A 27,721-nucleotide genomic window follows, 5' to 3' on the forward strand; every position below is an offset into this window, starting at 1 on the left:
AGAGACTGGACTATATTCCCTAACCTCTCTTGCAGTTAAGCATGGTCAGGTGACTGAGTTCTGACCAAGAGAATGAGAACAGAAGCAATGTATGTTGCTTCCAGGCTTGGCCTATAAAAATTTCACACGTGGATCTCCCTTCCTCTTTTCTCCCATCTGCTAACAGGATGTTGAGGCTCAAGGTGATCTTGGGAGTCATGTGTTGAAAATGTTAAAGCTTGAGTCAGCCTGACTTCCTTAGTAATTGCATGGAGCAGTCTCACCTCCTTTTCTTCAAACACCAATTGAACTTTGGGTGAGAAATATATATTGTTTGAATTCATTGAGATTTCATTGTTCACCTATTAACACAGATAGTGTATCAGTTTTACAACTAATATACTGGTGCTGTCTTATCTTTATTCCTGCCCATTTTCCAAGCCTGGTTCTGTGGACTTCTTGGCAGTCCTTTGAGCTTCTGAATATCCTTTCAGTTTATTTCTTTTCTGTTTGTCACCCAGAATTGGTTTTTCTTGTTTACAACTCAAAACCTTGGTTGATACATTAGTTGTTAAAGGTAAATTAAATAGTGTCCTTAGCAAAATGCCCAACACCTAACTATTCTACAAATATTAAATTTCCCTTTGATTAAACTGGAAGGACCAGTTTAAAACTTCCATATGAGTCAATAATAGAATTCATAATAGAGTCAGATAATATCACAATGCAAATAAAATTGTTGTTTCTGATTAACTGACCAGCTGTTTAGCAATGCCGTGAGGAAAATATTGTATGTCATTGGTCAACTGTGGTGAGACGGGGGGAAAGTCTGCCATGTACTGAGTTGGAGAAGGTCTGAGGAGCAATTAATTAGGTGACGCCCCTGCTCATCTCAGGGGCTGAGCTCAGGTAGGAATGAGCAATAAAAATAGTTAGAAGACAAGCAAACTTTGTCTACTTAATTTTTCCCAAGGGCAACATTGATTATGAGGGATATATAACAGTCCAGAGAGTGTGAAATAAAAGTTCAGAGCCTTCTCAAGATGGGAAAATGACAGGTGAAAATTTAGAATGCAACTTGATACCCAGGGACCACACTAGAATGGAGAACATTTCCAAAGGAGAAATCCTCCATTCCTGTGCTATAAGTTTGCACAGAAAAATGTCAATGCATAAAATATACCTGTAGGTAGGTAGAATTATACCTTTATGGTTCTATTGTAAACCATAAGGTTTAATTACTTTCACTCTTGGTTACCAGGAAGAGAGAGTCAGTTACATTAGCTCAAGTAATGAAGGTTAATTATAAAGATGCACATGGCAATAAGGGAGATGGAATTTTCCAGAAGTTCAAGAATATGAGCCATGTTAGCTGGGTTTTGTGGATCTGGAACTGGGAGATCATTCACAGGCTAAGTTTAGCTCTAAAGACCTCTGAATTCTCAATCTGTATATCTTCATTTTCATTCTAAACCATAAACATATTTCAGCCACTTCTTATATCTTTCTTGCCATCCTCTATGACTGATTTATTTAATATTTCTTTGTTCAAATTTCTGTCATCCCTAGGGTGTGGCTTTCTTCCTCATGGTCCATATGGTGGCTTGAGCTCTAGCCGTCATATCTGAGTTTCAGAGATCAGAATGGAGGAAAGAATAAAAAAGAGGCAAAAGGAATGTGCCAACTGTCATTGAAGATAAATTCCTGAAAGCTACCACATAATACTCTTGTTTGTATTGTCTTGGTCAGAATTTATTCTTGGGAGACTGAGACACCTAATCTTTATTGTGGATGGTCATGTGTCCAACAAAAATCAGACATTTTACTAATGTGCAAGAAGAACAGAATAGATTTTGAGAGATGAGAAACAAATGAGATAGAATCAAAGAGGGGAATAGCAGCCCTTAGAATAGTATTTATTTTATTTTACTTAATAAATACATAGCACTTAGTAGGTTTGAGGCACTGTTCCAAAATACTTTACAAATATCAACTCTTTTTAATCCTCATAGCAACCCTATGAAGCAGGGTTATTTTACACATATGCTATGTTATCTCTGTTTTACAGATGGTGAAACTAAGGCACAGAAAATTTAAGAAGCATGCTCGTCACATAGCCATTAAATGGCAAAATCTGGGCTTAAACCCAGGCAGTCTGGCTCAAGTACTATCAAAAAACTTGGAGCCATAGAAGGATACTCCTAGTAATATGCTGGTAAATGTTTAACAACTGGTTCTCTGGGGGAAAAAAGCCCTGATTTGTAGTGTTTGCTGATTTCTATGGTGTAAATACTCTCACCATGGATAAATAACCTCAAGAACATGGAGGATAGTAAAATGTAGCTAAGTAAATAGGAAGTGATGAGTTTTGAGGATTTATAATGTTTTATTTTTAATTACTTAATTGTAAGCTTATACAATTTAATTTTTAATACTGGCTATGTTTAACAATCGGCTTGCAAGTTTCCTGAAAATTTAACAATTGGCTCTTACAAGCAGGTGCAAGTCACATTCAGCACTGTCTTGCACGGGATATTGCAGTGGCAGAAAGTCAAGAGTCAGAGAAAACAAAGAGGTTGAAGGTTATGATCAGAGAGAGGATGGGAATTCCTGAGTCCTCAGGTAAATGGGGCTCTTACTCCCCTAGAAGCCTCCACCCTCCCTACACAGCCAATTTGACCCAGAACAGCTTCCACTTTCTTAAACGTGACATCTCTCCTGTGCTCTGGGGCCTAGAATGCTTGGCTTATACTGATTCAGACCCAGACCAAGGATGCTCATAGAAAAGGATCAATTGAAAATCCAGACTCATTAGTTTTCTTCTCATTTCTGTTGATACAGGGAATATCAATTTTAAAGATAGCCAGTTTCTGGGATTAATCTTTTGTTAGAGTTCTGTTGTCTTTGACACCTTGCAAATGTCAGCAATTTTTAGCAGACTTATACTTGATGCTTAAAAGATGTTGATTAGCAATAAGTAAAAAGTAATGAACTATGATTCTTGTAGATGTTTGTTTCCAGTTTGATAGTGTTGTAGCAATGAGCAAAAACATTAAGATGTTATTCATTTAGAAGTCTTCTAAACATCCCTGACCTTCAATTACTTCCCACAAAGTCACCATTGAATGAAAACAAAAATAAGTCTTAGTGAACACGCATTACCAGATATTAGCAATTTCGGTTGATAGTTCTGGATATTGACTGAGATCATCTTGGTATCAACATTGCATCAGTAATAATGATACATATCCATATTTATGACCCATACAGTTGATCAATTGATCTATTACAGAGGTCTTAGCCGAGTTTAGATAAAGCGCCTGATGCTGGGTGTGGGTGGCCTAGGGCTCAGAGTGGCCAAAGAATTTAGCATATTCTACATCCCACTTGCCTCTTTGCTCAGAAAGTGATGACTTAGATTAGATGAGCCCAATATGGGGGCACTTGACTATCTTAAGCATCCAGAGAAGGAGAGAGATGGTGGCAGGAGAGAAACTACCCCTTATTAGTGAATCGGAGTTACTATGAATCTTCATGAACTATGGAAGGATACTGGGGCTCAAAATCTATTCCTCCTTGTCATCTTGGTTTCTGCTGGGGGCCTCCCCTAATGCTCCTAGACGGGGCATGGTAGTTAGACGCCATGATGGCCCCCAATAAACCCTCTCCCGGTATGTATGCCATTGTATAGTTCCCTCCTACATTGTGTCAGGGTTGGTCTATGACCAACAGAATACAGCAGAAGTGACGGTAAGTCACTGAGGCTAAATTATAAAAACGTTGTGGCTTCTGTTTCTCTCTCAGATCACTGACTCTGGGGAAGGATGGCTGCCACATTGTAAGCAGCCCAAAGGAGAGGCCCACGTGATGCGGAACTGAGGCCAACAGCCATGTGAGTGAGCTTTCTTGGGAGAGGATTCTTCAGCGCTAGTCAAGCCTTCAGATGACTGCAGCGCTGGCTGACATCTTCACAGCAATCTCAGGATTGACTCTGAGCCAGAACCACCCAGCTAAGGTACTCCTTGACTCTTGACTCTCAGAATCTATATGAGATGATGAATATTTATTGTTTTAAGCTGCCATGTTTGGGGTAACTTGTTATGCAGCAATAAATAAGTAATACATGGGCTTAGGTTGCCCTTCGCTATGGTCCCATATAATTTATTATTCTAGGTTGCAATCACTTGTTCATGTGTGTGACTCCTCCACTGAACCACTTTTGCTTTGAGGAAAGGAATTCACTTGGCTATCGAATCCCCATACCTAGAACACTACTTAGCATACAGTAGGGACTCAGTACCTGTCATGGAACAAATGACTAAAGTGAGATGAGATAATGGGCATGGTTTCAGACGGCACTATGAGAACTGCCAGCTAAGGAATGAGTCAGCATAGGTCAAGTCGGGTTATTCTCTCCAAGTGTGAGAAATTCATAATGAACATTCATTTCCTCTCTTCTGTTGTTACTGGCCTCCCTACTATCCTCTCAAATACCTCACAAGTCAACTTCTACTCTCTTCTCACCAGCCATGGGGCTCTTGAAGAGGTAATCTGGGATGTAGGGAAGGCAGGACTCGGAAGAGAGGATTACAGCTGTGGCGGGTTACTCCCAACTCTCTCTACGTGAGAAGGACAGGTTTCTTCAATTCCCCAGAGACGGGAGACTCAATTTGTGGAGACATTTCCCAGAGGGGACTGCTCGGGGCGTGGGATATATAATTAAACTAGACCAAGGGACAAAGCAGAAGTAGGGGTGGGGATTAGGGGCTTTTAATTCTTTTTATTTAGGAGCTTTTAAAAATGTTTGTTAAGAGGAGGCTAAAAGTTCAGTTACGGCTCTAATGGTGTGGTGTCTGGTTACAAATGTTCTGGGACAGGCACTTTCGCTTCAGGGCCCAGCCCTGCCGCCTCAAGAAGAGCCACATTACAAACCACCCCTCCGCTGCAGTTCCTCAAATCACCCCTCTCTAACTGGCAGCTTCCAGCTTTAACGAAGAATATAGTGGGAGGTTTTCAAAGAACCCCTGGATAGGTCTGAACTGCCACCTCCCATCAAGCTCTAGCTTCCACAATCTGTTGATCAAGTCTTAATGAAACTTATAAAGACCAAAAAGCCTTTCGATCCAAAGGAATCAGTCTCCAGTGGAGTGCCTGATAATGGAGACCGCATCTGGGGGCTGGTGGAGCCTTCCCAGTGCATTGAAAAACCACACCACTTTGGGGCACACAATCAGGCAAGTTTAAATAGCTTTTACTTTATTTTTCTGTATGCTCAAGAATGTGGGGGGAAATGCATGGTCCATCACATCATTTCCCAGTAAGAACTTTTTGGGGGAAAATACATAGCGCTCAGCTTGGGATCGTGAACAGAGTCCTGAACATGGAGGAGGCGCGTTCGCTTTCAGATCCCTCATCTGTTGCTTCTAAGTGTTGAGCCACAGGCAGTTCACCTTTTTGAGCCTCAGTGTTTTTCATCTGTAAAGTGAAGACACTAGTAATGACCCTGCAGCACTCACTAAAAACCTGTCAGCTGAATCTGAATAGGCTTCTGAAGGCCAAAAGAAATAAAAAAGCTGCAAGGAGAACTTGGGAAGGCTTGATTAAATTTAAGGCCTGCAGAAAAAAGTAAATCACAGGATGCCTACCAGCTTGGGATGTTGTGCTGCTATTTCCAAATGTAATTTAATATTATTCCAGGATCCAAAATACAGCATGACCCAGGAAAGCCACGAAATTGTACTTCCACGGACCATGTCAAACTCAGTCTTTTGTTTTCATATTTTTGAAAGAATATTAATAAAACTGAGAAATGCTGGGAAAAGCCACTAAAAGAGAGACAGCATTGCAAACGACTTGTCAAAGTTAGTAGGTCAGCAAAAATCCTATTTGGTTGAAGAGTGTGAGCTTGCATCATTTCCACCTTTATAGAATTACTCAAGCGTTCACTTATGTCTGCTTGGTCCTTTTGGTATCATTAGGTAGAATATCTCTATGATGCATTCACATGGGCCCTCTCAGAGTCTAGTGAGGCTTGTGCCATGGTCAGTTGTCATAATAGCTGGTCAGAATTCTAAAAGGGAAGATACATGGAAACCTGATTGGACACCAAAAGGCCAAATGCGTTGTTTTCTGCTCCCCACCTTTTTCTTGTCTTTTTGCAAATTCACTTAATAGTCAAGCTAACGGTTTTACTTCTTGGTACCTCAGCTTCCTGATCTGTAAAATGGGGTTAATAATATTGCCTACGTGGTAGGACAGTTAAGAAGATTAAATGAATTAGTGATACAAAGCACTTTGAAGTAGTACACGCTAAATAAATGACAGTTGTTATCATGATGATTACTAAGTTTAAAGGGAAAATAGCTTTTACACAAACATTATAGAAGATTTCAGGCATGGTTCTGATCCACCAAAATCCAAAATACTCACAGTGAGGGCCCCTTTGAGCCTGGTACCCAGGCTAAATCTTTCTCTGGAGGCCTTCTCTAAGAAGCCTTATATACTTTCCTCTACACACTGCCAGGTGAGTCAAATCAAACAGTCATTCTATTAGTTTTCTATTGCTGAGTACTAAATTACCACAAATTTATCAGCTTAAAACAACACACACTTATTATCTCACAGTTTCTGTGGGTCAGGAGTTCTGAACACAGCTTAACTGGGTCCCTCCAGGCAGCAATCAAGACGTCAGCCAGGCTGCATTCTCATGGGGAGGCTTGACTGGGGAGGAATCTGCTTCTAAGCTCATGGTTGACAGAATTCACTTCTGTGCAGTTGTAGGACTGAGGGCCCTAGTTTCTTACTAGCTGTTGGCTGGAGACTGCCCTCAGCATCTAGAGGCCACCCATGGTTTCTTGCCACATGGGTTTTCCCAAAATGGCCACTTTATAAAGCCAGCAAGGAGAGTCTCTGGGACATGTTTGCTAGCCAGAGAGAGTCTTACATAACAGGACATAGTCACGTGAATGATATCCCATCACCTTTATTATATTCTCTTGATCAGAAGCAAGTCACAGGCCCTGCCGACACGCAAAGGGAGGCGATTACACAAAGCATGCAGGCCTGGAGGCCACCTCAGAGGCCGTCTACCACTGCCGCAGAGAGGAAAAGACATCGCCCAATTTCCATTTAAATTCTCCAATTCATTTTCTGTTCTAACCACAGAGGTCAAACAAGGTTTTAGAGTCTGTTAATTAGAGGGATGAAACTTAGGGAAGGCTAGGGAGAGTAGAAAGAACTGGGTTTAAGAGGAGGTCAAAGAAGAGACAGTTACTCTCTCCATGTTAACTGTGAAAGTGGTGATGTCAGTGTCCAAAAACAGCTCCTTAACTCCCCAAGTCCCTCCAAGATGGCTTTGAGGAAGCAATCTGAGTAGGCACCTGAGGGGTTTGAGGTCTGAGCCTAATTCAGCCTTCCTTGGACCTACCGGTTGGAGCCTTAAGGATGGAAACTGGCCCCTGATGATGAGCAAGTCTGTCTGCCTTGTGGATTAATGGGAGATAACTCCAACCTCCTTTAAACACATAAAGGATAATTATCAAACACCATCCAAACCTTCTCTCTCCCTTCTGAGGAGGGAACGGGGGTAATGGACTTGAATTTCAGCAAGAAGGAATTTGTATAGACCTAAGAAAAAAAAAGTCTTAGTAATGGTGATTCAGCACTGAAACAGGCTATAAAAAGCAGCTTTGAAATATCTGTCCCCTAAGTCTTTAAAAAACAGTCTAGACACCTATCTAGATGGTGGTGCAAATGCAATGAAAGAGTTGGTCTAGACCTTTCCCTATGCTCAGCACATGGTAACACCTCAAAAATAAACACTTAGTCATGTCTTAGTTCGGGATGCTATAAACTAGACTGGGTGGCTTATAAAGAACAAAAATTTGTTTCTCACAGTTTTGGAGGTTGTGAAGTCCAAGATCAAGGTGCTGGCAGATTCAGTGTCTGGTTAGAGACTGATTCTTGGTTCATAGACGGCCACCTTCTCCTTGTGTCCTCACATGGCAGAAGGGGCAAGGGGATTTATGGGGCCTCCTTTATAAGGGCACTAACACCATTCATGAGGGCTCCACCCTAACCAGCCAATCACCTCGCAAAGGCCCCCCTCCTAATACCATCACATTAGGGGTTAGGTTTCAACATATGCATTTGGGGGAGGGGACACCAACATTCAGTCTCTAGCAATTAAATATATTGAAGTTTGTTTGTTGTTGGTGATGACCAACTTGATAGCAGTATTTTTTAAACAGATTTTTGGACTACTGTGTCAATTTCATCTGCGGTATCATTTAAAATGCAGATTCCTAGGTCCATCTATGGATGCAATGAATTAAAATCTCTTGAGGTGGGGCCTAGGTATTTGCTTGTTTAACAAGTCCCCCAGGAAGTGTTTAGCTACACCTTCAAGTTTGTGAACTACTGTACATGAAATATAATCCACATCAGATCTTGAATACCTTCATTCAACTCTCCTTATCCCTGGAACAGCACCCCCAACCCTAAATCTCAAATGCACAAATATTGCCTCCTCCTTTGAGCATCCTATAGGCCCCAGGCTTCCATCCCTAAATATGGTCAAGCAACCAAATTGTATGGACACATGCAATGGCTGCTGCCATGCTTGTTCCCCAGGGAAATTACATAATAGGTCTCTGGCACAAATCACGGTTACTAGAATTACAAATGAACCCACCCCCATCGCTCCAGGAGACTCATGATCTGCGTAAAACCACAACAATATATCTGCTGCTTAGACCCTTGGTTGAAGGGAGTAGGGTCATGCCTGGAAAAGTGTGTGTGGTTTGCTGCACTGAAATGCGGGGTGCACCATGCTACCCACTGCCGAGCTGTCGTCTCAACTCTGTGTCTCTACATACTGTACTTGAATTTTTGCAGGACCCTATTAGGGTCCCCAGGAGAGCTCTCATATGAAGTCCAAGAAATCTGAGGAAAATGTGGAGCTTACATGATGGACTAATTTCATTTCAATAAAATTCCCATATTACATTCAATGCGCCTGGCTTTATTAAGTTTTGTCGTAAACGCTGGGAACACTTCCAAATTTTGGCTTGCACAATTATTTTTATTGGTGCGTTAACTAAAAATGGTATATGCATAAGTCAGAGTGTACATTTGACTTCATCTGGGGAGCCAAAATGAGGTTTCGTTTGATTTATAGTCATTTTAGCGCTGTAAATGAGATACAGGAAATAGAGGTTAGAGTTTCTGATCATAGCATTCCTCAACCCTCCGCCGGTTCCATCCACAGCTCTGCCATGTATCTAATGAATTTAAATTCCAAATGTCTATCGGCAACCCACAAAGTCACCAAACAAAGACGCTGGCTTATTTTCAGATCCGTAGACATCCAAACTGGGCAAAAAAATAGAGGTTTGTTACACTAAAGTGAGACTGGGGAGCTCTCGGTGCTTTGAAAGGTTTTAATTGCTATGGAAAAAATCCTTTCAAAGATTTTTTCCTTAACATGGGCCCCTTGGAAACTTTTCATAGGGGACTGTAAAATATTTATACAGCTAGCAGCACTGTTAAAAAAAAAAAAAGCAAGCAAGAAAGAAACACAGCACTGAATGAAAAGCAGACTTGACTTGAAGTGAGCCCTGCAGATTCGGGGGACCCGCGGAAGGGGGGTGACTGTGATTTCAAGCCCTGGAAAACAGGATTAATCCTCTCTAGCCAGGCCCACGGACGGGACCTACACGAAGAAGGCCCTGCGTTTGGTTAAAAGTTCTGCTGTTGCTATTTTGAAATTCTTAATTTTTGAAAAAGGAGCCCCACGTTTTCCTTTTGCCCCAAGCCCATCACACAACTTGACTGGCCCTGCTCACAGAACCTCCTCATGATGGCTATTTTCAGACATTTCGGTATGGGCCTCCCATCCCTTCTTCTCTGTTGGCTTCTCTTTTTCTGGAGGAATCTACAACTCTGACCCTCACCCTTGACACTCCTAAGTGGCGTAAGTTACATTTCCCATCCGTTTGTTCGGCTGGCATGCATTCTGTCCATGCAGCTTTATTACCCCAAGACATAGGAGACTAACAATCCATATTCTAAATCCTAGAAAACATGACACTGTCTTTGTGAAAAGACCAAAAACTAGAGAATTCTGGAGTTAAAAGGAACCATGGTGATCTCATTTTATAGAGTAAATTCAGTCCTGGAGAGAGGAAGAAAATTTCCCGAGGCTACTTTGTTTATTAATATCAGGTTAAGGACATGGCCTGCTTCTTCCACACCATCTATAAAAAGGAGTTAACATGGACAATTATAGTCTGCAAACAACCCCCAAACTCGTGCGAACTCTTGCTTCAGGGTTTTCTCAATGCCTTCATCAACAATGACACTATTAAAGAAAGGGCTGAAAAGATAATCGCTTTCTCCATACCAATCCCCCAAATACTTTCATTTCCTCCCACGCACACCTTATCTTTTACTGGTGAAGACATTTGGTAATAAAAATAACAGACGTAAAGCGCATGGCCTCTTCATGGCTCCAGCCTACCATCAATGCTGACGACCTGGTACCCCGTAGAAAGGAGGAAAAGAATCCAAGGGCTCAGAAAACACACAAAGTAGATAATTAACGCCAGAGAAATCAAGATTTGGCTACACTATGGTAGCTAAAGTACTAAAGGGCAGGATGAGACACAGTCCTGAAATTTTCTAACAGGGGAGAACGGGCTACAGAATTACTGCAATCTCGTCCATCAGAAGGGACCCTCTTGTCTCAAGGCTGACTTAATTGCCATAATTCAATTAACATGCTTCCACTAATTATATAAGCTTTTAGATGACAGTTCAACAGTAGCACCACTGAGAGTAAGCCAATTTTTTTTTTCATTTTTAAGTTAATCTTAAATTAATTATAAGTAAATTGCATTGATTTCTTTTTCACATCCTGCTTTCAACTGTTTTGCTGCAGAATACTATCACATAATTTTAAAACTCTGGGTCTTATGCAAAAAAGGCATTTAGTACCATGTGAAATAATTGTAGTATTCATAAATATAGACAAGCAGGGCTGCCAACCCCTCCCTCCCTCCCTTCCTTTTTCCCTTCCTCCCTCCTTCCCTTCTTCCCTTCCTTCCTTTTTCTTTCTAGATGACAATTTTTATCAAATGTTAAATGAGATAAATAACAATCACATCAATTGAAAGAACATTTATTTTCCAAATTCTCAGACCTAGAACAGCATCTGATACATGTTAAGAGCTCAATAAATATTTGTTAATTATCAATATTAGTTATTGGGTGAGATGCATTGGGTATGATAGAGAAAGGCTGAAGAGGCATAGAAACCCTTGTCCCTGGTTTCAAAGAGTAAACACATGAACATAACAAGTCATTCAAAACCTACCTGGAATTTAAGATAATAAAGAGGAATACATAGCATACATTACAAAAATGGTAAATCAGATTAGCTCTTCCACTGAAGGAGGTAGGAAGACGGGCTTTCAATATGAGTTATCATGTCTGTATACAAATGAGAGTTGACAAATGTAAATTACCTGCCAAGAAACAATGGATAGTGGATCTATCACAACTGCAGACATTTCAACAAAGCAAAGGATGCTACACTAGGATTGGCCACATAGTAATTTGCATAGCAACTAAGATTCATTTTGATAGCCCTTTAGAGTTCACTTGCAACAAAAGTACGTATTCTTTGCCCCAAGCCATACCCAATTTTTCTATATTTTTATGATTTTTTTTAAGATTTTTAAAAAAATTTTTCCTTTTTCTCCCAAAGGCCCCCAGTACATAGTTGTGTATTTTTAGTTGTGGGTCCTTCTGGTTGTGGCATGTGGGATGCTGCCTCAGCATGGCTTGATGAGTGGTGCCATGCCTGCACCCAGGATCAAATTGGCAAAACCCCGGGCTGCTGAAACACAGCGTGTGAACTTAACCACTCGGCCATGGGGCCGGCCCCTGTATTTTCATGATTTTTAACTGAATAAAAATCTATAGATACGCAAGAATTTTTGTAGATATTCAAGACTCCAAAAATAATTCATCACAGAAGAATTAGAATCGCTATTTTTTCCCTTGAAGGCTGATTGTCCCACTTTTCTACCTAGCATGTCATTTTACTCAGATCAAAGATTCCTTTATGATTTTCCACTTATGTTATAGAAAATTGTTATGTTATGTTACAGAAAAACTCATATTCCCACTAATATTATCAGATAAAGAGGCTGATGTCAGTTCCATTAGTTGGAAAAACAGAAAAGACATTTTTTTCCCCCCTGCTGAGGAATATTAGCTCTGAGCTAATATCTGTGCCAATCTTTCCTCTATTTTGTATGTGGGTTGTTGCCACAGCATGTCTGACAAGTGGTATAGGTCTGTGCCCAGGATCCAAACCTGTAAACCTGGGCTGCTGAAGTGGAGAGTGCTGAACTTAACCACTAGGCCATGGGGCTGCCCCCAAAAAAGATATATATATATATATTTTGAGATGGGCCCTGAGCTAAGATCTGTTGCCAATCTTCCTCTCTTTTTTTTTTCTCTCCAAAGCCCCAGTACAAAGCTGTTTATCCTAGTTGCAGGTCATTCTAGTTCCTCCATGTGGGATGCCACCACAGCATGGCTTGAGGAATGGTGCGTAGGTCTGTGCCTAGGATCTGAACCGGCAAACCCTGGACCCCTGAAGTGGAGTGCATGAACTTAACCACTCAGCCATGGGGCTGGCTCCCAAAAAAGACATTTTTAAATGTAGGTAGCCACCATGCTACACAGGGTTAAAATGGCAAAGGAGACCTTGGCCCATGAAGATGAGACTAACGTCTAACCAACTTCAGGTCAGCCTAACCATCACTTCCAAGTGGAAACTTTGCTGCCTCTTCCCCAGACACGAGGCCTCTAGTTATTGGTTACTTTTCCTTATAGAACACTGAACACTTGACATTCATTAATTATTAGCAATCATTGAATGCTTGCTCTTCCCAATAGGCCATAATCTGCCTGACTGGCGATAGAGCCTGTGTTTGCTCACCACCATATTTCCAGTCTGACACTCAGGACGCCTTCTATAAACATTCTTATGTAGTAAGAAAAAGAAAGTAAGGCTCCTTTCTCTTTCAGTCAAGGTCCCTGTATTACCTGAAGGTCGTTCAACTGCACATGATAAGCATCCAACTTGAACTGCTTTAAATTTAAAAAGATAATAAGGCTTATAGGCCAATAGGTTCATAAAACCAATCCTTGGAAAGGCAGTCCTAGACACAATACCCCTTACCTTCCTTTCAAGACATTCCAAGGAAGGATTCCAATTGACTCAGCATAGTCATGTATCAGCACCTTGGACTAAACACTTTAGCTAGAAGGATGTGGTCTTAATTGGGCCAACCTGAGTCCAGTGACCACCTCTGTGGCCGAGGTCGGTGTAGGGCACTGTTTCCTAGCCCCACCAGCCATAACCCTGTGTTGTGGGCAAGCAGAAAGTAGTAAGAAGGGTGGGGAGGATGCTGAACACACACAATGATGCTCACAAAGTCTCCCAGCCTGGTCTGGAGGAAGATGGGGCATTTCCACAGTTCCGGATTATCACTAGCAGCAGCCTTGGTACGGGCAGCTGTTATTTCATTTTATTTAAGAGCTGTATGGATTCATGACAGCTCAAATTACCATTTCTATCTCTATTGACTCTTTCCTGAGGAACAAGTATGCCCATAGGCCAATAGCAATATTACAATTTAATTCCAAGAGTACCTCCAATATAGTTAGTTTTGATTGACTGACTTTGAAAATAATGCATACATCAGGCTTTGTTTTGAGGAAATCTGAGGGAGCAGGAGTGGCCATAGGGTTAGGGGCAAAAAGTGTTCTACTTCATTCGTAAGAATGCTTTATCGCTCCTCTATGTGAAAGCACAGAGTGGCCAGTAATATCTGATTCTTTGGGGACTCTGGAACTCCCTGCTGTTTTCCTGTGTGCTAAGGATGTTTTCTCATGCTAAAGCTACACAAGTAAATCAAGCCCTCTCACACAGGGCTGTGGACCACGGGACTGATGTTTTTCTTTGTGAGTTATACTTTGAGCCCACATATGGATGCACGTGAAGCATCAATTTTTCCCCTTTCTTACTTCGCATGTTGAGTCAGGCCTCTTTTCTGTTTACACAAGGACAGAAGAAAAGTTGGAAGAAGGTAAAGGGTCACTGGGCCCATTATCCTGGCTGTCTACGTTTTTCTCTCGCCATTTCCTCTCATCCATCATTGTCCTCCCTAGAAACTCATCTATATCCCTTGAGCTTCGATTATTTTTCCTCGGTAATGCCCCTTTTAGGGGACCTATTTTAAGATCATTATGTTCTCTGCAAAGCAGTTTTGCCAGAACTTTCCTGTTGATCCCAATTTTCTGTCTACTCGGATTCTGTTTTCGTAGTTCAGGCCGTGTAGGGAATATTTGCATTCTTTCTGATTGTGGGGAACTGCGCAGTAATCTTACACCATATGTATTTTTATATTGAAAGCCATAAGATCTTTATTTTGCATTCCTTAGCCATGAGCCATCATCCACTTCCCATCCTCCACAAGGGCAAGCCAGGCAGGCATGCAGATCCTGGGGAATTCCCAGAGAAGCCTGGGAAGGGGTCTTTTTCTCTCTCATTTTGGCATGGGGGGGGGGGGTTATGCCTGTTTGTTTACTTTGGGATAAACATTTTTAAGTTCTAGTGTCTCCAGCTGTCTAACTCTCAGGTACTTCATGCTCAGGACACTGATGTCATGGGTGTTTTAGTTAAAACATAAGCACAGGGCCCGAGGGAGTTAGAAAGGGCCCAGTTAGGAAACAAATCAGATATAGAAAGACTTTTGCCTTACCACTTTGCTTTTCTCACTAAATGAATATGGGATGGAGGGGTGGAGGGGTTCACTGCTTGTGGGGACAAGGGATTTTCAGCACCTTTCATTCTTGTGTTCTGCAGAACACCGTTCCCAGGAGCTGTGAAAAAAGTGTTCCATGGTCAAATAAGTTTGGGAAACAGCATCTCAGAATTCACAGAACACAGTAGCATACTAAAGGCTCTGATGGTTTCACATTAAATGACCTTTTTAACTTTAACCCAGCATTCCCTAAACTTATTGAGCTTGAAACACTTGCCACAGTTTACTCAGAGGTGACCTGCAGAACGACATTCCTTGGACTACCCAATTAGAAGACAAAGAAATATAGTTCTGTTATCTTAAAACTGATATGCTCTTTGTAGATATTAAAGACATGAATTTCGTTTCCTTGTTAAATCATTGCTTCGTTGCATCTCTCAGCGATTGACTCAGAGGCAGAGTTCTGAGCATGGGTTCTTGACATGTTGAGCAAAATAATAGGCAAGAGAGACAGGCCTTACAGAGAGGGAAAGGGTTTTTAAAAACTCCTTTATGTCCAGTTGACATAACTGGGGGTTCAATCTGGTGGACTGGGTCGAATGTTGCATAAGGGACATCTAGGTAGGAAGAGGAAGTGGAGTGGAGAAGGGAAACCCACTCCCTGCAGTGCCAGCAGCATTAGGGGGACATTTAGGGAGAGAAAGGACAGAGGGTGTAATGATCACATCTGTTCCAACTTCCCCTTGTGAGCCCTTAGTCTGGAGTAGAGGGAGGAGAATTGGATAAATATGGAGTGCTCAAGTCCCCCGACTCCTGCCTAGAAGACCTGGGCTTTAGTCTGTGGTGTGAAAAGGCAGACTATTTGGAGTGAGTTTTACTGCTCTGCGATTGGTTTCTGTATGGCATGGATGACACCCACAAGTTCCCATGGCACTCAGATGAATTGAGAGTCTGTGAGTCTTCCATGGGGCCAGATAAGTCATGTGGCAGAGTATCCTTAGCACCTGAGAGAGCCAGGAGGAAGCCAAAACAGCCAGGAAGGGACTCTAGACCTTGACCAATGAGAGAGAAGTCAGAGCACAAGGTTTGCCACCAGCGCCTGCGGTATTTGCACCAGCAGGAACAGAGGGCAAAACAGGGACACTGTGGTCTGTGACGTGCTCATTCTGTTCCAACAAGATCACGTGAGCCCCACTGCCTGCCCCAACTGTGCACCTGAGGCCATCTGGTAGAGAATTTGGGGGAAAGGAGTAGAAATAAGATTGAACCATTAGTTAAAAAGACTAAGGGGATATTTACACTTGGGAATTGGACTAAAATTTCAACTAAATTGGACATTTAGATATTTCCTGCCTGTCTACCCATGGAATGGGGCTTACAGGAAAGGTCAGATTGATAATAAACAGTATAAAGAGACTGCATTACTGCACTGCAGCCGTGGTAAGACCCAGCAGAAATGGGAATAAGGCTCCCTCGTTTCTGCTTATGCTCTTCCCCCAAAAGCCAGAAGAGGGAAGTGTATTGGTAGCAATCTCTTTAAAGACTACTCCTTGATCCCTTTTGGGTCTCCATGCCAAAGAGAAGCTCTCTCTAGACTCTCGAATAGGGGCTAAAGATTTGTGTGCCCTCTTATCATCCCCGTGACTCTCCTTTTCTTAATCTTATCATGCTGGCTTGCAAGTGCCATGTGACTTACCTGTTTCTTCCATTAGCCTGAAAGCTCCATGAAGACAAAGATGTTGTCTGTTTTATATACTTTTGTCTTCTCTTTATCTATCACTAAACCTGGCATACGATAATAGTAATAATTACAGCCGTTATGATAATAATAGTCACGGTGAATACTTATACAGTACTTTCTCTGAACCAGACATTCTTCTAACTACTTTAGCTATACTAGCTCATTCAGTCCTCATAACCACCTTTTAAAATAGATACTATTATCACCCACATTTTATATATGGATAAACTGAGGCACAAAGAGGGTCAGTAACTTGCCCAAGGTCACCTAGCAAGTGAGTGGTAGAGCTGGAATTTAAACACAGCAGTCTGGCTCCGGAGCTCACATGTCTTACCACTAGACTAGAGTCCACTACTGCCAGACTGCACTGCACTAGACAACAGGGTACCATCCTCTACATTGTTACTCTGGGTGATGGGCTCATGGCTAATGGGCTTATTCTTGGAAGCAAATGTAGTCAGACTGACCTGAGAAGACCCTTCCAGGGGGCTGAGGGGACTCCCAGGATGACAGGAAGTAGAGAGCCCAACTTTATGGATAGGACAGGGAGTGTGAACAGGATGTAGGAGGAGAAAAAGGTGATGGATGAGTGGATGGTTGGAGAACCTGGGGGAGAGTAGAGGACACAGTTAGAAGCTGGTTTAAGTGGGAATATTTGTTTTTTTTTTTGCTGGGAAAGATTTGCCCTGAGCTAACATCTGTTGCCAATATTCTTCTTTTTTTTTCCCTCCCCAAAGCCTCAGTACATAGTTGTATATTCTGGCTGTAGGTCCTTCTAGTTCTTCTATATGACCCGCCACCACCACAGCACAGCTACTGACAGACGAATGATGTGGTTCCATGCCCGGGAACTGAACCTGGGCCACTGAAGAAGAGCGTGTTGAACTTTAACCACCAGGCCATGAGGGCTGGCTCCAAGTGGGAAATTTGAAAGAGACAGAGATATGACTAAAGGAGATTTTTGGATAAATTTCTAGTTGCGGCAGTCTCTAGAATTCTCACACCACCCCTTCTAGAAAACCTTTTTATTATTTTTAATTTGGCTCTTTTTCAGTAAGACATCTTCCTGAGCCTGGGCTACATGGCGTTCCAGAACTGATTCAGGGTTTGCAGGCCGTTTGTGCGGTGCGTGAGTTCACTGCTGCAGCCTCAACCCTGTCTGTGGATCTCTTGGGGGAAGAATGAGGAGAAACGGCTACGGTGGGAGCTTGAAAACAGCTGTATTTAGGATTTCTGATCAAGTTCCCTCCTGTTTTGGAGTTTGGGATAAATGTATTCAAGAAACTGTGAAAGAGAAAGAGGGAAAGAAAGGATGAGATGGTGCGGAAATAAGAATAAGAGAAAGTGAGAGAGGATGTAGAAAAACCTGCGTCTTTGATTTGTATGGTGTGATTTCTGAAATTGTTCCAGCCTCTACATAAATCTACAGGATTTATGTGGCTTCATTAATCACACTTTCTTTTGAAATGGAATTTTCTGTCTCCAAGCCTTTGAACGTTGATATCCAAATACAACATATTCTTTTAAAATCACCTCTGGATAAAGACAAGACTGTTGAGGTAATTCCCCCAGATTGTAGGTGGAGTTTGTTTGGTCCTCAGATCTTGATGATAATATACTGAAAAGAGAAGCCCCCTTCAGAGAACAGAAGAGTCCTGGTACAATTGGGATCCCAGTTGCAGACAGCCTGAGCCAGGAATCGGGGGAGAAAAAAATGAAAGAAAAAGAGTCCCTTGTCTTTGATGAACAACAAACAGTGCCATCTAGTGGCAATTTATGTTTATCTTGGAGTCAGCTTGACCATGACCCTGCCTAGCTCTTTGCTCATTATTCAACCACCTGGAAAACAAGTTCACCTTTCTGGTGGCAACGTGACCTGAAATCAAATGGCAGAGTCAGGTGAAGACACGAGTGCCTTAAAGCTGCTTCAACCAGGGCTGAACCCAGGCGTGGTTTTTTGGGTTGACTTTTGAATGCTGGGAAGTCTACACAAACAGCAAAACAAAGAGAGTGTTCCTAGGAAGGGATGGGAGGGAAGGGGAACACTGTCACTGTCATTGGGATCCACACTAGATATACGTCACCCTCATACTATGTATCTCATATTATCTAACCCTCATATTCTCCCTGTTTTGCTAATGAACCAAAGCACAAAGAGGTCAAGTCCAAAGTCAAATTGTCAGGAGCCGCAGGGGTGGGACCTGAATCCAAGTCTGTTTAGAAAACTTTCGTCTCTGACTCAGCTTTTGTGGGAATTTTCCTCACCAGTGACCTCCCTGGAAGGCCCACGTTTCCAGGCCTTGTCACACGTCTTCAGCCTTTCAGGGCAACGTGGATGAGATAAGTAACAACACCCTAGAACAGGTTGGGACATTGGAAGGATCTTCAGTGTCTCAGGCTTCCTACTGGCTGAGCTCCAGAGAGAAGACACCGCCCACACATCACCTCCCAATGCTCAGATCCTGTGGATGAAGCTGCAGCAGCTGATGGTGGATAGTGCTCTCTTTTTGCAAAGTCACCACCAACTGCACCTCCTGGGGACAGCTCTGCTCCAGTGAGCTGGGCCTTAAGAACCTCCCACCCCCACAATGGGGCCTGTAGCAACAACCCAACCATCCTTTCTGCCCAGCACTGCTCCCTTAAAGTGAATTCCATCCATTCAGATTTGGTTCCAAGAAGTCATTTTCTATGCATTAGTGTATTTTTATTACACAAAAACAAACTTAAACTATATTCTTTATAATTTACAGAATACATAGATGTTGATTTTTAAATAATACTCATTTTATTTATTACTAATTTACTTTAAGCTACTTAATTTATGACTTGATTAGAAAAATAAATGTTAATTTCTTTTATGAAAGTTCACTTACATATGGGCTAGAAAATATTGGAATACAAACTCTCATCAAAACAACAGGTTAATGGTGGAGATTAAGAAGATAGCTCTGGGGCAGGTCCAGTGGTGTGGTGGGTAAGTTTGTAGGTTCCACTTCGGCAGCCCAGGGTTCACAGGTTCAGAACCCTGGGTGCGGACCTAGCATGGCTTGTCAAACCATGCTGTGGAAGCATCCTACATAAAATAGAGGAAGATTGCCACAGACGTTAGCTCAGCGACAATCTTCCTCAAGCAAAAAGAGGAAGATTGGCAACAGATGTTAGCTCAGGGCCACTCCTCCTCATAAAAAAAAAAAAAAAAGAAGAAGATGGCTCTGCCCTATTATTTTGAAGAGAGCAAGAAAGAGGCATTCAGCTAAAGCCATAAACTTATGGTAATACAGCAAGCATATGCAGGTCTGAATTTTTAATTTAGTTACTCAATTACAATTACATAGGTAAAATTTTTTGCTTGAGCAAACTCTAATAGACTACCTCAGCTACACCAACACGAGAGACATAAAGTAATAGCTTATAAAGAGAATTAAAACTTCCTCTTTTGAAGATGGGCATGGATGGTAGCTCAGGGCCAATCTTCCTCAGCAAAAAGAGGAGGATTGGCAGTGGATGTTAGCTCAGGGATAATCTTCCTGAAAAAGAAAAAAAAAAAACGCCAGTTCCTCTTCTATTTTAGTTGACTCCCAAGAAAAGAAGATCTTCTGACTTTTCAATACACAAATGACTTCACAGTTTGAATGAACAAATCTGGGGGGGATAACAATGTCATTGATTGGTGAAAACTATAGCTGTTAAAGCCACGTGATCGAAAAAAGAATTCTGTCAGTACGTTAATGTTTCATGATTAATGTTAAAAATTTTTCAGGGAATCTAGTCTAACCTTTGCCCTGAAATGCTTTAAAGTTGACATTTTGGAGAGACGATTTTTGAAAGATTATATCAGAGTCACTCTGGTTTTTCATCAGCAAATATTGGCTTTGGTGTAAAATGTAGACAATGTGAGCACGGAAATGATAATGGGGTCTGTTGAATATTTGTAAAATTCTTTTTACAAAGTTAAAAGCAGGTATTATTTCAAAGTTAATGTAATTAAAAATTAGAATTAATTCCCTCTAATAACTCAGGTTTTGACATTTCTAAAAACCAACTCGATGTGGAGTTGGTTTTAGAACAAAAACCCCATGTATTTTAACATCATTATGAAGACCAATAGGAAACCCAGTGTCAACAAACTCTTTGTAGATGACAACAACCATTGATTTTTCTGACCTTCGGTCGTGGTAGCCATATGGAGAGGGAGTAAGCCAGGATGGCAACTTGGGTAAGATCTGGTCGTTCAGTCTATTCTGATTTGTGCTACCCCTGTGTAGAGTCTATCACTTTTTTAACTTTTGGAACCCACGGTGAGGAGCCCTTTTCCTAACGGAAATCTCACTCTCTAGTTTCTACCAGTGGAGGCTGGATGGAGGATGAGGGTACTATGCAGCCTAGAACAAATATTATCTGCTGTGTCCCTACCGGGTGCCCATGTTTCATTTCTATGATGAGCCTCTGTACTAGTGATTTTTGCTTATTTGTTTGCATGTTATTCTTTTAATTCTTGCATTAACCCCCCACCTCCTTTCCTCCCTCCCCCCCCCCCACTGTGATTGCTTAGATAACTTGCCCAAGTTCAAGAGGATTTTTGTTGGCAGAGTCGGATGATTTTGCACTCTTTCCTGGCCAAGCTGGGAGAGCGTCATCCAGGACAAGAAGGCCCCCCCTGGCGGAGACAGAGGAGAAAGAACATGAGGTGCTCCCTTCGTTCAAGCAGTTGCTCTGTGTCCCTAAGCTCCAGGTGGAGTCCAGACTAATTGTCATGTTCTGACCCTTCTCACCCCACGATTGGTTTTTATTTTTCACAAGGTAGGAAAGATGTTAATAGTTTGGGAACTGAACTCATGAGTTTGTGAAAGCAGACAGCCACCAAATGGTGTACTCTTGTAATGCAATGGGAAAAACTTCCTAGGGAGACAACTGAGGTGGCTCCAGGGCTGGCAACTCATCAGTCTGCGACTGGCCTCAAGCCAAGAGAAGGGCTGTCTTTGTGCTGTCTGACTCTATCCTCATGGACATAGCTGATTGCTCCAGTGATGGACACCTGACCAAAACCAAGCCAATCACATCCTTCCTGGGATGTTTTTGTTTTTGAGGAAGATTAGCCCTGAGCTAACATCTGCTGCCAATCCTCCTCTTTTTGCTGGGGAAGGCTGGCTCTGAGCTAACATCTGTGCCCATCTTCCTCTACTTTATACATGGGCTGCCTATCACAGTATGGCTTGCCACACGGTGCCATGTCCGCACCCGGGATCCGAACCAATCAACCCCGGGCCGCGGAAGCAGAACGTGCGCACTTAACTGCTGCGCCACCTGACTGGCCCCCTTCCTGGGGTTTTTTTGAACAGTAACTTTTGAACTCCCATGGTAGGCAAAGCCATAAAGTATAACAAGCAGGGATTGCTGCTGGCTGCTGTGTTTCCTGTCACGTAGAAGTGAGTTTCAGAGGATAAAAGTAACATTCAGAAAAAATGTGGGATGAGATGGAGAGAGCGTGTCCAGATCATCTTTAATAACCTGGTTCTAATTGTTTCTGAATCCCCCTTGTACTCGTGCCTGGGTACATACCTCTCTTTAAATCAGGACACGTTATGTTTCTGTCACCTGCAACCACTGAGTTCTGCCTGACACAATCTCCCTCCTCAAATGATTAATTCACTGCATTTTCAGTCTCCTACTAAAACACAAATAGCCTTGGATGGGCTTATTCTGTTGGCTGTTTTTAACTAAAGAGAAATTGCAATTCAGCTGCCTCCTTAGAAGCATTATTAGTACCAGCCAGCTGAGAAATCCTCGCAGACTTGACGCAGAGGCCAGGCTAGACCCTTTGGAGAAGGGGAGGCAGAATTTGTGGGGAATATGGGGAGAGGGTGGGGGTATTAGGAAACAAGCCAAAGGAAGAAGAGACCTCAGAGTGGAAAATGGTCTTGAAAGTGAGTCTTAGAGGAAACAATAAACACATTTTTTTTTTACTTCATGGTATTCTGAAGCCAATCTTTTGGGGCCCATAATCAAACAGAAACTGCTTCTTTTTTGGAAGAGAGGAGTGATATTCATGGCCGTTTTTCTAGACTATTATTTCTAAGAATTCACTGACTCTGAAAGAACTTAACAGATTCTGTGCCTACCCTCGGAACATTTTTTTGGGAAAATTTTTAGTATTGTGTATATAACAAGCATGCGTTTTTGCTAGACCATCCGTGAAACAGGGGCTAGAGGCATTAAAAAGTGCATTCTAGTGAGCCCTTATTAAGAACATGGTGGGTTATAATTTTAGAGCCGTAAACCTCATTATAATATACTTATATTTGACATTTTCAGGCTGTATTTTTCATGTTTTTAAGTCCTGGAGAAAGGCCCATTAAAGCTGTGTTACATTAATCCAACATTTACCATTTATAATCCAAACATCAGTCTTTTGGAAAATGTCATTAAAAAAGTTTCGCCATATATGGACATTATTTATTGCTTAAGCCTCATTGTCTACTTATAATATGCCCTTTATCAGACCCAAATGCCCACTTCAGAGAATTTTGTTTTGAGCAACAACTGGCTTCTTACATTATCCAATGATGCAGGAAAGTTAAATTACAGCCAGTTCATATCATAGAAACAAAATGTTTCCTGCAATTACTGATAAGGGACAGTTCATTTTCTCTCTGTCATCCTGAAAAAAAACCTCCTAACAACAATTCATGCCTGGTTAAACAGGATTTCCACATCTACTGCTGACATCTTTCCAAATAATTCAGGGTTGTTATTACTGTACAGCTCTGGCAAGGCTCAAAAGCAAGCAGACTCGACGAGTCTGCTCCAAGCAGAGCTTAAGTAGTTGTAATTAATAATAATTACATGCCCACTACACTCCAGTTTTATCATATTATCCGTCAATGCAAATAAAAAAACCCACACACAACACACTCGCAACAGGATGAGTGTATTACTAAAGCCACTCTAAAGTTTAAAATATTTGTAGCAGTTTCTGTTTTATTGATTTCATTATTGTATGTCTGGTTGCAAAACGTTGTTTGGAGGGAGTACAGCTTGGGACCACCGTTGGTCTTTTCCAAAAGCCTTCTCCCCTCCTGCCGTGACTCGGATTCGAACCGAGGTTGCTGCGGCCACAACGCAGAGTACTAACCACTATACGATCACGGCGAGCCACAGGAGAGCTGCATGCTCAGCTTCCTTTAGCAGCTATTGCAATATGAAAATTTGTGGAAACACTGCCATCTATTGCCTAAATATGTACATTTTTTCTTAACATTGGGAAAGAGGAGCAGTGTTTCCATAATCTAATTATTTAGAGGAACAATGACAAAGTGCCTGAGCTTGAAACCAATGTTGTCTTCTTGGCTGATTGGGGAAATTGTATTAGGTGAGAATCACGGGATTCCTTGTCCAGGAAATGGTAATCAAACAACTCAGAGAAACGATTCTGGTGACTCATGCTTCCTATTTTTAACCAATAATGAATATAGACTTCCCACCCCCAACAATTATATTGCAGTGAGTGACATATGACTCTGAGCCTCTTTTGTGGTGTCTCCACTACTAGTCTTATTTCCATGTGCTTAGGCAGCACAGCCATAAAAAATATGACAAGAACAAAATGGCCTGAGGATGGGGAGAATCAGAAAGACTTGTTTCTCCTATTAGAGGAAGCCAGACGGAATATGCCTGACTGAGGAAGGCCCCCTTTCAAACCCATTAGCCCCTAAAGCTATTTTTTTCCCCAAGAATATATGGGTCCTAAAGCCACAATAATCTCAAAAAAAAAAAAAAAATCTTCTCAACAACATTAGCAACCCACCACACCAAGAAACTGGATTGTTCCATGCTGAATAAGTTTCATGGGATAATTTTTAATGAATTTCTGTGTTATAAAAATTAAAGCAGTCTGCATAAGATATTTCAAGGGCTGAAAAGCTCAAAAGAAAACACACAGAAAAACCTATTTCTAAGCAATGGATGGTTATCGGGTGTCTCCTTTAAGCCTCTGACAGAGAGGACCTGGGAGCAGCTGGGGCTACCTGGTCTCGCGTATGGGGTAGCAAGAACCAATCCATCTTTGAGTGGGTACCAATAGCTCCAGGGCTTCTAGAAGGAGCATATTTCTGAAGAGGAAAGCTTGAAACACAAATGGTCACTTTCTCCCTCCACTTTGATCATCTACAGCCCCTTCTATTTTCCTTCAAACTCTCATAAATCCATTTTCCTTCCAGGATCACATACTCCGAGTTCCTGAACCTTATACATTCCATGCTGGAACCAAGGTAGAGTGCTCTCTGGCCTGAACAGGAAGACAGTCATGTGAATCTGCTAAGAGACCACTGTGGCAAGGGGGTAAAGCAAAGCTCCTGATTGGCCAAGAGCAGTTTCCCAAAGTACCATCATTTGTGTACTCATTCATAATTTTTGCTATGGGCATGTGCCAAGTGAACAATAAGGGAAACATGTTTAAGAAGTCAACTCACAGAGTACAAATCGTGGAACCAGACCACCTAGATTCTAATTTTGGCTCTGTCACTTATGAACTGGGGGAGCGTGGGCTGTTCATTTAACCTCTGTACCTCAGTTTTCTCATCTGTAAAGTGGAGATAATAACAGTACCTACTTCATAGGATTGTTGTGAGGATTAAATAGGTTATTACACGCCAAAAACTGAAAATAGTCCCGTCACATAGTAAGCGCTGTAGAAATATTAGTTATATTATTGTTTAAATAAGTTTTTTGAAGGAAGTTTTATAACATTCTATATATTTAAAAAAACACAGCATGACATTCCATAGAGGTCACTATGAAATAAAATGTGAAAACAAAACAATATAATTAAACTCTAGCCACATACTCTGAGCCCTGAGCCCACGTTCTGCTCTCTGTTAAAAAGGGAAATTGACGAACAGTAGGAGAGTGTTAGAGACATATAGGCCTCTGATTGAGGCACCTCCTTGACTCATCTGAATATCCAGAAGAGATTTGAAGACAGAATAGCTTCTCTTCATAGTACTAAATCCTGTGACTCAATATGATGAAATGCCACAGTCACTACGCCTCCTTAACTTACTCCACACACTGTGTCTGTCAGGCTAGGTTATGCTAGGTGACAATGGCCAGATTTTAGTGGCTTAGAATAGGAAAGATTTTTCTCTCGTTTGTACTCCATGTTTGTTGCAGGGCCTTGCTCTGTGTCTGCACACTCAGGGACCCAGGCAAGAGAACAATTACTACCATGAACATTGCTCATTGCTTTGCAAATGGAAAGAGAGCTCTGGAGTGTCTAGAACCAGCAACTAAAAGGTCTTCTCACAACTCATTGGCTAGAGCATGTCACATGGCTCCACACTGCTACAAAAGCACCAGGAAGTGCACTTGGCCACGTGCCTGGAAGACAAGTTGGAAATCTTAGGTGAACAGCACTAATGACTTCCAGCTGTATCACTAGTGTGAAGCCCTGGCTTAGATAAATCTGGAAGGCTGTATGACTAAACGCAGACATGACTAGGGAGCAAAACTCTGAACACTGCGGAGAGGTCCAGCTTCTGAGTGGGGTTCACCAGGTAAGGTAAGGCTCTTCTTTGGCGTCTATCTGGGCTTCTCTCCTTTAGCCGATGACATCAGTCATCTTGTGGTTAGACTCTGACATATTCTTGCCTATTACAGCGGAATGGGCTTTTGAACAACTACCAGGCTTTTCTCCTGCCTATTCACTGTCTTCTTGGGGATATATGTTTGGATTTCTCCCACAAGCACCAATACCTACAACCCACTTCAAAGGGGAAAATTGATGGAATCAAAACATGGTTTCTGATGGCAATTCCAACTTCTCTGCAATCTGCCACCTCATTTTTATTTTTTCCGACTTTACTGTGTCAACTCCGATGTTATCACTCACCCACCAATTTATTACTCACAAATATTTGTTGAGGACCTTCTCTACTCTGGTCGTTTTTCTGGATCTTGAGGATTCAGTGGAGAAGAGAGATGTATCATGATTTCATGCAATTTACAGTCTAGTGAGATGAATAACAGATGAATGAACAGATACAATACTTGAGTTGGTGTCATGGAAAGGAATACATATAGACATATATTGCTTAAAGTTTTCAAATTAGGTGGAAGTAGAGAAATGCAGGAAGGCGTGGCACTGGGTGATGGGAGCCGGAGGGAGAGAGGAAGAGAGGGAGGGCAGAAGCGGGGAGAGGGAGACAGAGAGAGAGAGAGAAAGAGAGCGAGAGCTAGCAGCACCTTGATTCATCTGGATTCAAGTCCTTTCTCCAGCCCTTCTTCCTGTGTGACCTTGGACTAGTCATTAGACCTCTCTGTGTCTTTATTTCCTCATCAGGAAAGCAAAGGGAATTGAACTATATGAGCTCTCAGATTCTTTACATCTCCGATGTGCCATAAATTTAGTTTAGAAAAATACATTCACAAACAATAGCCAAATGTAAAAGTTTTGAAGGAAAAAACCTCAATCAAAACAGGTGAGTCATGTGGCTACCATAACCATCTTTAAGTTCACAGAAGCTGTCCTTTTGTCAGCATCTAAATGTCGTCATCCTTATTTGCCTGCCTATGACAATATATTTTAAATACATACGGGTTGGTCTCTAGATTTAAATTGGGTGTAAAGAGGAATTTCTTGCTTCTGGGGGGCATTTAGCTATGGAATTCACTCCTGAAGAAGACTGTGCACTTCCCTTTTTAGGAAATCTTTAAAAATAAGATTGCTGTTCAGCAGCATCTCCTCGTTAGAAGCAATGGAGCAACAGCCCGCCTGCCTCTCCCCTGGCTGCCTGTCTACAAGATTGCCCTTCTGATGGAGTCGTTACTTTCTATGGTTTTTCATAATGGATTCTAACAGGGGAGCAGGGGCTGACAAGAGGGCCCCAGGACGGTTGAGGCCCCCACCTCCCCAGCTGAGTCCTACCCCCAGTGTCCCCAGTCCTACCTCTTTTCCCAGACCAAGCTCTGTTTTCTCCTCCTCATCCCTCTTCTCAGTTTGCCTCCTGCCTCACTGGGGGTAGGGAAATGACAGTCAGATCCATCCCTGGGCTGGAGGCCAAGAGTGGCAATCCTCTAGGCTGGGACTGGCCTGGTGCCCAGTTTTCAGACAAAGACAGGTTGGGAACCCCCCTGAAAAGAAGGCTCCTCAGTCCCCTCCTCC

The 27,721-nt window shown here is 42.1% G+C and overlaps 1 protein-coding gene and 1 non-coding gene across 3 annotated transcripts in view; one reads left to right on the forward strand and one right to left on the reverse strand.

Moving 5' to 3' along the window:
* Positions 1 to 27,721, forward strand: part of LOC124240971 (collagen alpha-1(I) chain-like) — a 165,805-nt gene that overhangs the window by 86,353 nt on the left and 51,731 nt on the right. The window contains exons 4-5 of one of the 2 annotated variants that reach the window (XM_046664354.1): positions 3,784 to 3,994; positions 21,116 to 21,149. In XM_046664354.1, coding sequence (XP_046520310.1) covers positions 3,784 to 3,858 — 75 coding nt within the window. In that variant the 3' untranslated portion in view covers positions 3,859 to 3,994; positions 21,116 to 21,149. Of the gene's footprint in view, positions 1 to 3,783; positions 3,995 to 21,115; positions 21,150 to 27,721 lie in introns of those variants that run through there. The other variant, XM_046664355.1, reaches the window with a different exon arrangement.
* On the reverse strand, positions 23,641 to 23,712 carry TRNAH-GUG (transfer RNA histidin (anticodon GUG)). The gene has a single exon. It is a non-coding gene; the product is annotated as a tRNA-His (tRNA).

This window comes from Equus quagga, chromosome 6, assembly GCF_021613505.1.
Source record: "Equus quagga isolate Etosha38 chromosome 6, UCLA_HA_Equagga_1.0, whole genome shotgun sequence".
In the NCBI taxonomy this organism is placed as follows: Eukaryota; Metazoa; Chordata; class Mammalia; order Perissodactyla; family Equidae; genus Equus; species Equus quagga.